The 14,548-nt window shown below is 35.4% G+C and overlaps 2 protein-coding genes across 2 annotated transcripts; both read left to right on the top strand.

Annotated features, from left to right (window-relative positions):
* The first annotated feature begins 5,627 nt into the window (after window positions 1–5,627).
* Window positions 5,628–10,036, top strand: LOC129757659 (arrestin domain-containing protein 2-like). Its single transcript, XM_055754941.1, has 6 exons — window positions 5,628–6,204; window positions 6,262–6,414; window positions 6,472–6,668; window positions 6,731–7,376; window positions 7,438–7,609; window positions 9,907–10,036. The coding sequence occupies exons 1-5, from the start codon at window positions 6,081–6,083 to the stop codon at window positions 7,575–7,577; spliced, it is 1,260 nt and encodes a 419-aa protein (XP_055610916.1). The 5' UTR covers window positions 5,628–6,080; the 3' UTR covers window positions 7,578–7,609; window positions 9,907–10,036.
* LOC129752529 (arrestin domain-containing protein 2-like) lies at window positions 9,480–10,949 on the top strand. Its single transcript, XM_055748302.1, has 2 exons — window positions 9,480–9,594; window positions 9,907–10,949. The coding sequence occupies exons 1-2, from the start codon at window positions 9,480–9,482 to the stop codon at window positions 10,947–10,949; spliced, it is 1,158 nt and encodes a 385-aa protein (XP_055604277.1).
* Window positions 10,950–14,548: the final 3,599 nt, after the last annotated feature.

The raw sequence follows: 14,548 nt of genomic DNA, 5'->3' as shown, positions 1-14,548 counted from the left end.
TAAATCGAACAGTTTTTTTCTTAATTTTTTTTTATTGAAATACACTAGTTTACAGCATTTTTGAACTAAGTAAACTGATGATCACATAATCAGGATATTGCGTTTTCGAAAAATCAATGTTGTCCGGCCATAGACGGGTTCCCCCTATATTGAAAAGTTTCCTCGCTTCACAGTATTATTTATATCTGATAAACTTCATTGAAAAACATGTTTAAAGCCACTGTGCCGTGAGATTTCTTTTTTCATTCAGCGAATTCAAAATAACGTTTGTATCATATAAGGAAATCAATTTATTTCTTACTCAGCTGTAATTAAAACGTTGCCGCTTAGCTTCAAACGACGTAATTTTGTTTTTGGTCTTTGCTACTATCTGCTGGTTGTATGAAAATTAGTACAATTAAAAATGTGCATAATGAGGGTTGAGTTGATGGTGATACGATGCCAATGGGTATGTATGTCACTGGCCAACACTGTTGCTTGTGGCTCACTTCTTACAGCAGTCCGGTTTGCTGCAGTCTTTGCCGTGGTCCGCTCCCTTGGTGGCACATTTGCACTGGCAGCCCGGGTCGCATATTTTTCCCTCACCACACCCGGAAGCGCACTTGCAATCTGAGAAAAAAAGAAATGATAAATACCGGATCAGTATTTCTAATAAATTATATTGTGATTGACAATTGTAACCTTAGATTTTACATTTCATTTTGAATTTTCGAACTTATCGTTCGGATTGTTTATTTTGATAAATATTGCTTAAATAATAAATCTTAACCAGCGTGTTATTCTGTATCTAGATTTTCTTTTAAACGAATCTTTACATTAAATATATTTTAATTCTGTTGACAAAGTATCTCCATTAAAACTGCATTGATCAGATTTAGACGCTCATTTGAGTGGCTTCATCTTTATACTCGTTTAGTTAATATTTCATTTAACACTCTATAGGGTCAAGTGGGGTAATTATGAATTCGGAACAAGTGCCATACGCGCTGGTGTGGGGGATGAATGAACACAAAAAGTTCCAAAAGTGGTAGTTTAACATCCGATTGATAGCTTCAAGCTGTTTCCGATCTGTTTTCAAATCCTAATGATATCATTTCAGATGTTTAAAAAAACCATTACCCCGTAGAATGGAAATCGTTTTGGACAGTGTTCAATGTTTTGAATATCTGACCATAGGAAATACAGCTAGAATGTTGTTATCAACTGTTTTACATCCAGTTTATGATGCTTTGTCTGGATTTTGAAGGAATTTTGAAAATTTTTATTCGCACTGATTCACAGATGAGTGTTCATATTTACCCCATAGTTTCCGTCCTATGGGGTAATTATGAACACACATTTCCTGACATTTCTTTGGCTTTTAGATGGTCTAATGTTTTATTCATCAACTTATGGGGCCATTCTCTTATTACCCAAGCATTTCCAGAACCCCTTCCCCCTCCTCCCTTGTAAGAAAATTTTCACAAAACTACCCCCCCCCCCCCCCCTTCTGTAAGATCTTATCACATTAACAGTGAAGAAATCTTAGCCAGAAAACATCAACACTCGGCATTCTATATCCCAGGATCTTACTGGAAAAAATTAATTAAATTTCATAATTATATTAGGTCCGCAATGTGTTAAGTTTTTAATTTTTAGAAATTGATTTTTTTTCTTCTAAATATGAGAGTCGGATTTAGAAAAAAAGCTATGCCAGTTCTTCTAAGTCTTTAAAAAAAAAAGTTTTGAACACAATTTTATCAAAACTAAATAAAACTTTAAGAGTGAAAAAAGTTTATTAAACGGAAATTTTGAAAAAAAAACTAAATCCGCATTTAAACGAGTCTTAATTTTGTTTAAAAAAAAAGTGATGAAAATTTGTTTTTTTTTTGATAGAAAAAAAATGCAGTCAAATGTTTTCTTAGGTTTAGTGAGTGGTGCGTAGGGATAGTTTTACCGGCAATACCGAAACCGGAAACCTGTATCTCAGGATTAGTTTTCGAACACCGAATAAAGCTTTTACGTTCTTCCAAAAGCAGTTTTTTCGGTATTGATAAATAACAAGGTTATACACTAGACATGAAGAAATTTTTAATTTTGCTAAAAATAATATTCACCATTTTTTAACAAAAGATTTGCGGCTCGAGCTTATATTCATTACCGCGTGAAAATTAACATTATTTTGAACCTTAAATCTCTTGGCCAACAGTAAAATTTATGAAAAACCATGATAAATTTAATAGGTGAATAAGTCCACAAAACAAAGATCAAAAGGATAAATTTTCCTGTATGTTTGGACAACGTGCTGCAATTCAGAGCATTAGAATTACAGCAAAGAATTATTGTTTATGAGTTACCTTCGGATAAAAATGATCCAAAATCTATTTTCTTGCAGTCTTATTTTTATACTTAGTTAGTTTATTCAATCTTTATTTGTTCGAATGCATTTTTTTTAAATTTAGTACAAAATGAAAATCTTTTGATTGAAGATTTGCTCTTTCAGTTTGGTAAGGAAAACTTCTACAGTAATATTTTTTTTTGAGAAAATAGAGCTACTAATGTGAAATTTCGTACAGGTGATAAAAAAATTAATTAGTGTAAATATATTTCAAAATTGTCGATCATATAGAACTGACCAGCTTGCAAAAAATGACTGTTCACTGATCCAAGAAGATTCTAATGGGTGTTTTGTGAAACAATCATCTTTAAAAAAAAATTAAAATTTTCTGTACATGTATAGGTTTTAATTTCATGATATCTCGCACATACGTGAAAAGCCTAACCCACGATTTTTGGTGAAAACTTGATGTTTGCTGCGCAGGACAGGAACGAAAGAAAAAAAACCAACCAAAACGTAAAAGATGCAACAAAAAATTGAACTACCGAAACAAAAGATAGAAAAAAATCAATAAAAAAGAACACTAAATAGCTATTTTTTGAGTAGCTCTACCTCTAAATTTTGATTACATTTATTTATTTTATAAGTTTTATACATGAATTGTATTGAGTTTTTATAAAACAACCCATTTTCTTATAACTGCTAACTATTCTCATTATTTTGTGTTGAATTGAGATTTTCTGACACCATATAAATCGAATTGGACAAGTCTCGGGGTAAATAAGAACAGCGTTCGGGGTAATTATGAACAGGCTTTGGGGTAATTATGAACATATTTTTTAAGTCAAAAATCACCATACACTGCTTACTATGGGTAAATGTAACGTATATATACTATTACTTTTCAAAAATTTTATACCAAGTCCGTAATCCGTGTTCATAATTACCCCCTAGACAGGGGGGTAAATATGAACAGACGGGGTAATTACGAACAGACGTCTCAAGGACATGGGTTGCGACCAACAAAAAAAAGTTGCTCTACAAAATGATGAAGAGCACGGAAACATCCATTGTTGGCAGCTTTTCAGAATTTATGTTAAGAAATAAACATATGATGACTGTAAGTGTGCCAAATGAAGGAATTTTGTTCAGAATTACCCCACCTAGCCCTACATGAACTAAGAAGATGTTTATTCAATTTGATCCTTTACAGCCATTTTTATAATCATTTCAATATTATTTTGCTGTTTTAACTCACCGTTACCACAGCACTTGCACGGCATGATGATGAATTTCTGCTTTGCGTAATCTGTTGCTATCAAACGATGAAAACACTTCACGATAAACACGTCTACGGATCGCTTAGTAGGCCAGGTGAAAAAAAAAATTAGTGTCACTAGTGGTAGATAAACAAACTAAAGAAGATGCACTTTCCTAACGCGTACCGGTCAACTTGGCAAATGGTGTCCGAGGTCGGTCAATTGCACTCTTTTATAGCAATTGAGAAAAGTAGTTGAAGTCGAGCGATTCTGATAGTGCTGATGATGGTGGTGGTGGTGGTCTGGTCGTGTTACTTCGCATCTCAAATTAACGGAAACCGCGCGCAAAGTTTGCTCTCCCCTGACGATGGTAGTAGATGCTGTACCTAGTGAGTGAGTGAAGTGCGAAACCCGGCACGGCACGGCACTCCAATGATTGGTTCTGTTGGTGCTACTTCGGATAAGGATGATTGCTTCTTCTCTTCGTCAAACAAGACCGGCAATAGGGCATCGGATCGTCGTGTGCAAAGTCTGAACGATAAAGCAGTAGGAGATTTGAGGGTCTGTTGACTTGTTATTAATTCCTATTGATGTTAAGATGTTCAAACCGGAATAACAGTTAACGGCAAACATTTAATTTATAAAGGAAAAGGAAATTTTTTCTTGAAAAACAATGAAAATTTCTCAACAGATTTCAAAGTTTACCTATTATACCCTCTTTCCCTAATGACATGACAGGCCTGTAATGACTAAATGACTCCTAACTATCGAGTTGTCAATTTGCTTATTGCAATAAAATGCGTTCATTTCGCGTAATAAAAATGATTAATTCCGGCTTTTAGAACCTTCTCCTTGCCGAGTATTTACTAAAAAATCAAATAAAAAATATATAAATTTTAAAATTGACAACTGGCCATTATTGTTAAAACCAAATTCCAAAAAAAACTGACAAACTATACAAAATCTACAATAAAACATTTAACAAAAATTTAGAAAAAAAAGTAAACAGACAAAATGATAAAAATGCCTATTACAAAATTTGAAAAAAACTCCAAAACTGGCTACCTGCAGCGAATACCATCGAAGTAATGTTATGATCCGTGGTAATATCATGTTGACCTTGACTTTGTAGTTGCTAAGGGAACAAATAAACTTTTCAATTGTTTGATAGCCTTCAGTAAAAACAAACGAATTGTCCACACGTGGTTTAGTTATTTGAACCGAAGATCGAACATAAAATTTTTGGATACGAATATTCAGGTACTTAAGGTTTTTAAAAAGAGAAAATGATTCAGTTGCAGTCGAGATCGGAGATTTTCTTGCAGAGGAAGGAGATGTTTTTTGTACTTCGATGGAGGTGATTATGATTATCAGATGACAAACCGGATGGCCCCTCTAGAATAATTTCCCGAAGGTGCAAACCCAGCAGCACAGCGTGGCGCATTGGAAAAAAAATATCGAGGTCTATCAATGGGGTTCGATTGAGATCCTGACAGTGGGATAACGTTCGCCCGCTGGGTCTCTACGTACGAAGACCTCTTGAGGCAGGTTAGTAATATGGAAGTTTCATAAAGATTGATTATGATACAAACAAAAATGCATACGACGCAAGAAAGGCTAAAACGATAAAAATAACAAATGCTAGAAAAGGACAGGTCTGTCACAAATGCAAAACTGATAAAATTGACGATAATTATTCTAGAGAAACTATCAAAAACATTATGGTACTTATAAAAAACTTACTATGAACAACAAATTTCGATTTTTTCTTACGGAGTCTTTCGGATTATCTAGTCAAAAAACATGGATAATAGAGTCAAAAGATATAAGAGTCCACAGATAATTGTGTTAGATCTGTGATGACAGAATAGCAAACACAACGAAAAAGGTAGTGAAAAGTAAAAAATTTCAAAAAAAATATCAGATATGACATCAAATGTCAAAAATGTCAATGTTCAAATTAAAAAATTAAGTCAGATGTGAAAAAGGCCTTCAAGATAAAAAACAAAGATAGGAAAAATTGTGAAAATGGAAAAAAGAAAAAAAACTACAACAATGTAAAAAAAGAACCAAAGTTTAAAAAAAAAACACAAAATGTGGAATATGGCATGAATTACAAAAATAATTGAACAAAATTATATAAAAAAATCCAAAAACATAAAAAAGCACAGCAGCACCTACAAGCAGTGACTGAAATCACAGTAATGACAACATTAAAAAAATGGAAAAAAGTAACGAAAAATACTATTTTTATTTTAACAGTTTTTAAATTTCATCCTCGTAACTCGTGAGACGATTTTTTGATCTAAATGAATGTTGTATCTCAGACCGTTCGAAGCAAAAGAAAATATGAATCTATGAAGACGAACTCTTTGAAATGTAGAGTGACTCACAAGAGAGAATACTTATGGTACTTTTATAGCGGAACTCACTAAACAATAGATTATCCCCAGCGAGATTAGCAGTTGAAATCAATTTTTGTATGGAAATAGTTGTCCAATATCATGGATCCCGATAAAATCATCGACGTGGAAATACATTTTAACAATTCACTGGCCGTAGCAGAAAGTGGCAAAGCTTGCAAGGGGTTCATTGTCCTGAAATTCCGAGACAGCCTACAACTTAACGGTAGGTGATGTTTTTTTGGTATCGTCGTAATGCTATTTTGATGTTGTACTTTTACAGCCATTGGTGTGAACATTGGTGGCCATTCGAAAATCTACTGGCGTGATCCGAAATCCAGGAGGAGCAACTTGTTGACGCAACTTTCGCTGATCGCCTGTCGGAAAGACTATGGATTCTACCAAAGCGATACGATCGTGTTTCAGACGAAAGATGGTAAGATTTTCAAGAGCTCAACCGAAAGTGATTCTGAAATTGTTTATGCATTTTAAGCAATCCCATTGGGCTACATTCCCGGTACTTATTCGAAGGAATTTTCGATCGACCTGCCACCGAACTTGGCGACATCATTCGAAGGTCCCAACGGCTACATTCGGTACAACATTTCTGTTTACGCTATCGATACCGAAAGGAAAAGATGGATCCTCAAAACAGCCACATTCACCGTAATTCAGCCGGTTGATTTGAATGTATTATATTAACGTACAAATTGATAACTGTTGACGAAATTTTGAATATGAGCTGCTTTTAGAATATGGCGAATAATTTACATCAGCCGCAGCCCCTGGCGAAATCTTTCACACTAGACTGGACACCGTGGGATAGGAAGAAAATTGAATGCAAGGTATGGATTGACTCGACCGGATTTGTCCCGGGTAATCTGGTTCCGGTTAAAGTTACTATTACTAATAATACGAAACGCCACGTGAATGAAATCCGCGCAAAGTTGATCCGTGAAGAAATTTACAAAACCTGCGAACCGAGAGTCAAAATTTGGAAACATGAAAAGCTGATCCATCAAATAAGCGACGCGGGGGTGTGGCCTAAAACGACAACTACACGACAGCTGATGCTACAGATTCCGGCAACGGTTCCCAGCACCAGAGTAACCAACACCTGCGAAAAACGGATCATGATCGAGTATAAAGTGCGGGTTACGCTGAATGTCAATCCATACGGTAGGACCATTGTGCTCGACTATCCCATCACAATCGGGACGGTGGCTTTTCGTAAGGGACCAGTTGTGATCGATGACCATAGCCGGGATCCTCCGAGGTTTCGTTTCGATCCAGAAATACCGCGCAGCGTATCCGGCTCAATACCACCTCCGTATAGATCGATTAACACCGTCATTTTAACAGCATCAACGCCAGCTCTCGATGGTATCAGTGAAATTGGTAAGTTTAGGAGTCTTCTTTGTATCAAAACGGCTTCAATAATGAATTCAACTCTTCACAGATTTGCCCCTGTACAGTTCTTCCCCGACAAAGACGCGTTACAATGCTAAGGCTTTTGACAAGGATGGTTTACCGTTTGTTCCGATATATCCGATATTCAGGAATGGAGCTAGCAGCACTCTTCTTGAAACGGATATGTAATTCACACTTACGCCTTGATGACATTTACTGAGGTAAGTATGAAATATTTTTCCAATTTTTTACCCCTTTTTAAAACGAAACAAATAAAATAAACTTTAAACTGCAGAGTTTAATATTTCGTTCGAAGTTCGAAGTATCCGGAAGAAACTCCTTATTATAGTGTAAAAACGAAAAAATCAATAAAGTTAGATGCCACAGGTCAAAGTAATAAAATTTTTGGAATGATCAGTAAGAAGAGATACCCTTTTTTCTCAGAAATGATCATGACACGGATCATGTAACTCTTACGTTCCGAAATTCATGAATTCAAGTTCTAATACGAATCCTGAAAATCATTGTAAAACAAATAAACGAGAAAAATAGGCGAGAGTGAAAATAATAACAAAAAACAAGAAAAATGACAAAAATTTCAAATAACCAAATTTCAAAAATGACAAAAATGGCAAAAATGGCAAAAATGGCAAAAATGGCAAAAATGACAAAAATGACAAAAATGACAAAAATAAAAAAATGACAAAAATGACAAAAATGGCAAAAATGACAAAAATGACAAACATGACGAAAATGACAAAAAAGACAAAAATGACAAAAATGACAAAAATGACAAAAATGACAAAAATTACAAAAATGACAAAAATTACAAAAATTACAAAAATGACAAAAATTACAAAAATTACAAAAATGACAAAAATGACAAAAATGACAAAAACGACAAAAATGACAAAAAATTACAAAAAGGACGAAAATGACAAAAATGACAAAAATGACAAAAATGACAAAAATGACAAAAATGACAAAAATGACAAAAATGACAAAAATGACAAAAATGACAAAAATGACGAAAATGACGAAAATGACGAAAATGACAAAAATGACAAAAATGACAAGAATGACAAAAATGACAAAAATGACAAAAATGACAAAAATGACAAAAATGACAAAAATGACAAACATGACAAAAATGACAAACATGACAAAAATGACCAAAATGTTAAAGCTTATTTTCAAAGCAAATGTTCTTCTTTAAATTTAGTCAATTTCGGTTAAATGATAAAAATAACAAAAACCAGGAAAAATAATAAAAATGTCAAATTGAGTAAAACGTAAGAAATGATCAAAATGACAAAAATGACAAAAACCAAAAAAGGAAACAATTAAAATCTTAAAGTTATTTGAAAACTTACTGAAGCATTGCTTAGCGTCGACAATTGCATGTTACTTAAAAAAAGATTCAATTAATAACCAAAAATTTTTCGAGGATAAATTGACGAAAAACACGTCACGTTCCTATGCGATATAGAAATAAAGATATATTTCGACATCATTATTAGTCATCAGTAAGGTAAGGTGTAAGATTAATCTATCTACTAGAAGTTCAAACTAATTAGTTTGAGGCAATCTCCCATCATGTGAATCCAGACCATTCTCCGTTGATTTGGAAATTTAATTAAGACATACTATTTATCAGAAAAACCCCCAGTTCCCAAATACACACAGTCAGACAAAAGTTAAACATTTTTTAAAGAAAGACAAATACTGAAATATGAATAAAGTTTGACTGTAAAAATGTGTTCTTGTTCCAAAATAGTTAATTAAATTATTCGCAAGCACAAGGCCACGCGCTGCAGCCACGCTTCGTCACCAGGTGTGTGTCTTTTGAAGGTATTAATGATCATCACCTTCTGTAGATATACATGGCTATCGAATCCATGAAAAACAAACCAAAAACTCAGGTGAATCGCGGAAAGAAAAGTTGATTTTAGGCAAAACCACTCAACGCTGCCTGCCTGCCTGCGGTTTTTAGTCACTCCATGACGATCGAAGAAGTTGGTCTGAGAAGCTACCTTGCGCTTGTAGATACACAACTCGGGCTTGTAACATTACGAACGAAATAGCATCAACATGCCCGTTAACATAGAAGTGCGTTTTGATAATAACCCTCAAGGGATCTACTATGTTGGACAAACTGCTGCCGGAAGTGTGGTGCTGCACCTGGACCAGCCGGAAACTGTTAAAGGTTTGTACAGCTTATTGTGATTCTTATCCTATGATCGTGTCACCTTGGGCTTTATTGATACCTAAAAGAAAAAAAATACAACAATCAGAACGATCAGCTACTTCGCATGACCTTGCTGCGCTAAGTCAGATGTGGTTCGCCGCGCAGTTGTGGTGAGTTCAAAAAACTATCCATGCAGCTCTTCGACTTTGTGTGACGCAATTCGAAACTCACTGACGTGGGTATGGGCTCGAAAAAAATGCCTTAAAAATGTGATACAATGATGAGTCAATGAAAAGCGATAATGCTAATTAATGTTTCGTTTTTTTTCAGAGATTTACTTCAAACTCGAAGGTTTTACGGTGGTCAACTGGTCTGAGCGACGACCCCATGGTCAACGCCGCCGATCGAGACAATTCTGTGGCCGTCGGGATTACATGAATACGATCACGGCGTTGGCCGGAACGCAACATGGACCACCGATAGAAATTCCAGCCGGCACGCATGTGTACAATTTCACTTGTTTGCTTCCGGAAATGCTTCCGACCTCCTTCGAGGGACGAAACGGACATATCCGGTACACAATTACCGTCGTCATCGAGCGACCATCGTTGCAATCCACCGTTTATCGGGAAGCTTTTACCGTGCTTAAAAATGTCAATCTTAATGATACTCCCGCTCTGTGGAATCCGGTAAAATTGCGCGAAACCAAAACTTTCGGCTGGTGGGTGTTCAAATCAGATCCGTTGGATATTACGGTGGAAATTCCGTACACCGGCTATGTGCCCGGTCAAATAATTCCCGTTCTGATACAGTGGGAAAACAATACAAATATTTCAATACACGGATTCCGCATCAAACTGTACAAAATCGAAAATTGTTCAGCAACGGAACCGTACGAAAAAACCCGCACAGATTCTCAGAGCATCGCTAAAATCGAAAACCGCGATCTTCACCAGCAGGGAAAGGTTCGATTCGAACGTGGCATTCTGATCCCGGCCACAGCCCCGTCGATGGCCACTCCTCTGATAACCGTGACTTATGAACTAAGAATTTTCATACACATATCGGGAGGAGACAATGCCGAGTTCGTTATACCGGTGGTAATCGGAACCATCCCTCTGATCGGTCCTCCACCGCACACAAGAACTACCTCCGACGGTGGTGACGATCCTTCCGGAAATGATGGTCCTTCGCCACCTGGGTACGGCTTCAAATTCGGTGCACCATCACCGTCAGATGATGTGCCACCTGGCAAGGGTGCGTCCGGCACACAGCAGATGACGGATCAGGGTCCATCGACGTCTTCCCAGATGCCCAGTGCCCCCAATAACAACAACCCAACCCAACAGATGCAGCAAGATCTACGTAAGTAATTTTGTCTTAGAAATTGAACTTGAGGTTTCATAGACTTCAATAATATTCACTTTTCAAATTATTTGAAATTAAGTAGCTTGCTTAACACAGGTGTCAGTCTTGTTTATAAATTAAATTTCAAATTCGAAATTGAAAATCTCAAATACATATAAATCTAAAATTCAAACTCAGTGTTAAGAAGCCGAATTCAGATTAAGATTCAGATCCACAAATCACATTTTAAATGCAACATCTGAAGAGGAAAAGAAAATTATATCCTTCCTCCACAAATCAAAACTCCTTCATAAACTTAAAAAAAAACTCCTCCTTTCCTACAAAAAAAAAAAAATAAATAAAAAAATCCAAAAAAAAAACAACAACAAAAAACAAAAAAAAACAAATAGTACAGAAATACGTGAAACGATACCGCCAATGGGGATGAATAAACCAATTGGTTTAAAATCCCAAAAAAAAAAATTAAATGCAACATTCAGAGTTACTGTAGAATAGGGTGGCTCGTTAATGGATATACGAGAAAAGATTCTTAATTGAATTTCAAAACCGATCATATACCATTTCGTTGATTGGTTCAAACAACTAAAGGTCAAATGCTCTTCGCTGACAAAATAACAAGAAAAAAAATCTATATTCATTGCCACAATGTTGAGGATTTCTTTTAGATCTATAGGTTTTAGATACTATGCATTTAAATAGATGAAAATTTAAGAAACTTCGCTGGTGAACTGGCCGCGCAATACAGACTTTCGACAATCTAGTATTTTACTTTTCTTTGTCGGAAGTAAATAAGTAGAAAGTCGGAAGTCCGGACTTCAGACTTCCTTCCGACAAACGTAAATGAAGTACTAGATCGTCGGAAGTCTGTGTTCTATTGTCAAGTCACTAGCGACGTTTTTAAAAATTAGCTTTAAATGCACAATAGTAATGTAAATGATGTACTTACGTTTAGTTACTTTCTGCATATTCTGTGCTTGCAATTTTCATACCACGTGTATTGTATGCTATCGAAGCACGTGAGCTACAACAATAAGTTCAAGTTAGGTTATATTTCATCCACACTATTTTCACCTTGTTACACTATTGTTCAAGCCATTCAATCAAACGATGGAAACTAAGGATGGAAAACTCTGTTTCATTTGTTTGAATGGTTTTCAATTTTACTTTGGCAGACAATTCACTTGCAATTTTTCGATAGCAAAAGACCTGATTACTTTGATCACTTTTTTTTATTCAAAAATGTGAATGACGGCAAGCGGCAAGGTGACTGTTAGAGCAAGTTCACTCGTGTTGGGAAAAAGTGGTAGAAATTTTGACACTTGTAGCACATTTTGAAAATTTTACTATGCAAAAATGTTTTTGAGATCTTTGGGCGTTGTATTTTTTTACAGCACTGTTTCTATTTCAGCCATATGTGATAGAAATATTGCTATTTTTGCATCACAGCATGCGAAAATAGAACACGTGTAGTAAAAAAAACTGAAGGCCGAACAAAATTGAAAATCTTGAAAATGCTTTTGCATGGTTAAGTTTTCAAAATGTGCCACAAGTGTCAAAATTTCTACCCCTTTTGCTCTTAGCGAAAGGTGCCTCCCTCCGAACAGTTGTAACACTGGGTCTTTTTAGGCGAACGGTGGCCTTAAATGGAAGGTTTTAAAATAGAACTATAAAATAATCACCTCTAGTTTTAGAGATTTTAAGTTAAGATGTTTTAAAATGAGTCAATTTTGAGTGAAATAAATAACTGATAGCTGATGAACTATCAAATCTACATGAAAAACGTTTTCCGAAAATCGAAAAAAAGATATTGACGTTTTATGTATTTTTGCGTCAGTTGAAAACCCGATATCTCCGGTTTTCTTTAGGGGCCGTTCACATACCACGTGGACAACTTAAGGGGGGGAGGGGGGTATGGAAATGTCCACGCTTGTCCACGGAGAGGGGGGTCGGGGTTTGGGTGATGTCCACGTGGACATATTTACTTTCAAAATATTTTCTAAAGGTGAAAAAATATTAAGACGTTTAAATCAAAATCTACAAATGACAAAGCTTACCATTTTAAGTTTAAACAATTAGTAGCTACTTGAAGGCAAGTGATAAATATGATAATTAAGAATATCAAAAAATTCTTATTCGTTTTTTTTCCAAAATCAGCAATGTCTATAACAAAAGGCAAAAAGTTCACCATGGTGTTTTTTAACTGTCAAATTATTTGTATTTAAAAAAAAACACTTTCAAATCTGTCCACGTGGACATCCGGGGAAGGGGGTAGGGGTTTGGCAAATGTCCACGCTTGTCCACGGAGGGGGAGGAGGGGGTCAATAATCTCATTTTTCTGTCCACGTGGTATCTGAACGGCCCTTTACATACTTCTCTCTTGGGTGATTTTTGTGATGGAAGCTTTGGAGCGCCTTAAGGACCAATTAAAAAACATGGCCATTTTTCCTGCTACTCTATTTTTTTTTTTTTTTTAAATATGTCTTTATTTGTATCAAATCATGATTACACTTATATTACATTATTGCATTAAACTAGGTGTTCAGCTCAATAATGAACTGTTCATAGCCCTATAAGTAACTAGATTATAAAAATTTATTTATAAGATTTAAATTTGCTGAGCGCAATCAAGTTTTTAATGTAGGAGAACATCCAGTAATAGCAAAAATATTTTATACTTAAAACTAAACACTATCTTAAAATTAAACTAAACATAAAGAGAACGAATCTCTGCGATGGAAGACTGCATCGATTTGCCTCTGAAGTTGGAGATGATTTTGTTGGCCATCTCTTCGATAGATTCAATGCCTGCAATCCGATGAAGATCTTCGGTGCTGTGCCAAGGTGGAAGCCGCAAAATCATTTTCAGAACTTTGTTCTGAATCCTCTGGATGACTTTCTTCCTCGTCGCGCAGCAGCTAGACCAAATCGGAACTGCATACATGATCGCTGGTCGGAAAACTTGTTTGTAGATGAGCATCTTATTTCGCAGACACAACCGGGATTTCCTGTTGATGAGAGAATAAAGAGATTTAGTGTATTTATTACATTTAGATTGAATATCTTCAATGTGATTTTTAAAAGTAAGATTCCGATCAAGTGTAAGTCCCAAGTACTTCACGTGATCAGACCATTCTAATGAAACCCCATTAAAAGTTATGGAATGATTTTCATTAGGTTTTAAAAAATTTGCTCTTGGCTTATGGGGAAATAAAATAAGTTGAGTTTTGGAAGCGTTAGGAGAAATTTTCCACATTTTCAAGTAATTCAAAAAGGAATTTAAATTTTGTTGCAATCTACTGCGTACCACCCGTAAATTTCGACCTTTTGCTGAAAGCAAAGTATCATCAGCAAATAATCTTCTACCTTTTCCTTCTGGTACATCAGGAAGATCAGAAGTAAAAATATTGTATAAAATTGGCCCAAGTATACTGCCTTGAGGGACACCAGCTCTAATGGGTGTCCTTTCAGAGCATGAATTTTGATAGCTTACTTGTAAGGTTCGGCTAGTCAAATAATTTTGAATAATTTTGGTGAGATATACAGGAAAATCAAATCGAGCTAATTTAGCTACTAAACCTTTGTGCCAAACACTGTCAAAAGCTTT

This window comes from Uranotaenia lowii, chromosome 3 (genome assembly GCF_029784155.1).
Source record: "Uranotaenia lowii strain MFRU-FL chromosome 3, ASM2978415v1, whole genome shotgun sequence".
NCBI classification, from domain to species: domain Eukaryota; kingdom Metazoa; phylum Arthropoda; class Insecta; order Diptera; family Culicidae; genus Uranotaenia; species Uranotaenia lowii.
The sequence above is the reverse complement of the archived record's forward strand: the minus strand, read 5'-3'. Positions and strand labels throughout refer to the sequence as shown.

Excerpts from the sequence above, each read along its gene's own strand:
- LOC129757659 (XM_055754941.1), top strand. The coding sequence starts at position 6,081 with ATGGATCCCGATAAAATCATCGACGTGGAAATACATTTTAACAATTCA. Across the intron at positions 6,205-6,261 it reads AGACAGCCTACAACTTAACG|CCATTGGTGTGAACATTGGT; the intron begins GTAGGTGATGTT and ends GTACTTTTACAG. Across the intron at positions 6,669-6,730 it reads TTCAGCCGGTTGATTTGAAT|AATATGGCGAATAATTTACA; the intron begins GTATTATATTAA and ends AGCTGCTTTTAG.
- LOC129752529 (XM_055748302.1), top strand. The coding sequence starts at position 9,480 with ATGCCCGTTAACATAGAAGTGCGTTTTGATAATAACCCTCAAGGGATC. Across the intron at positions 9,595-9,906 it reads CCAGCCGGAAACTGTTAAAG|AGATTTACTTCAAACTCGAA; the intron begins GTTTGTACAGCT and ends GTTTTTTTTCAG.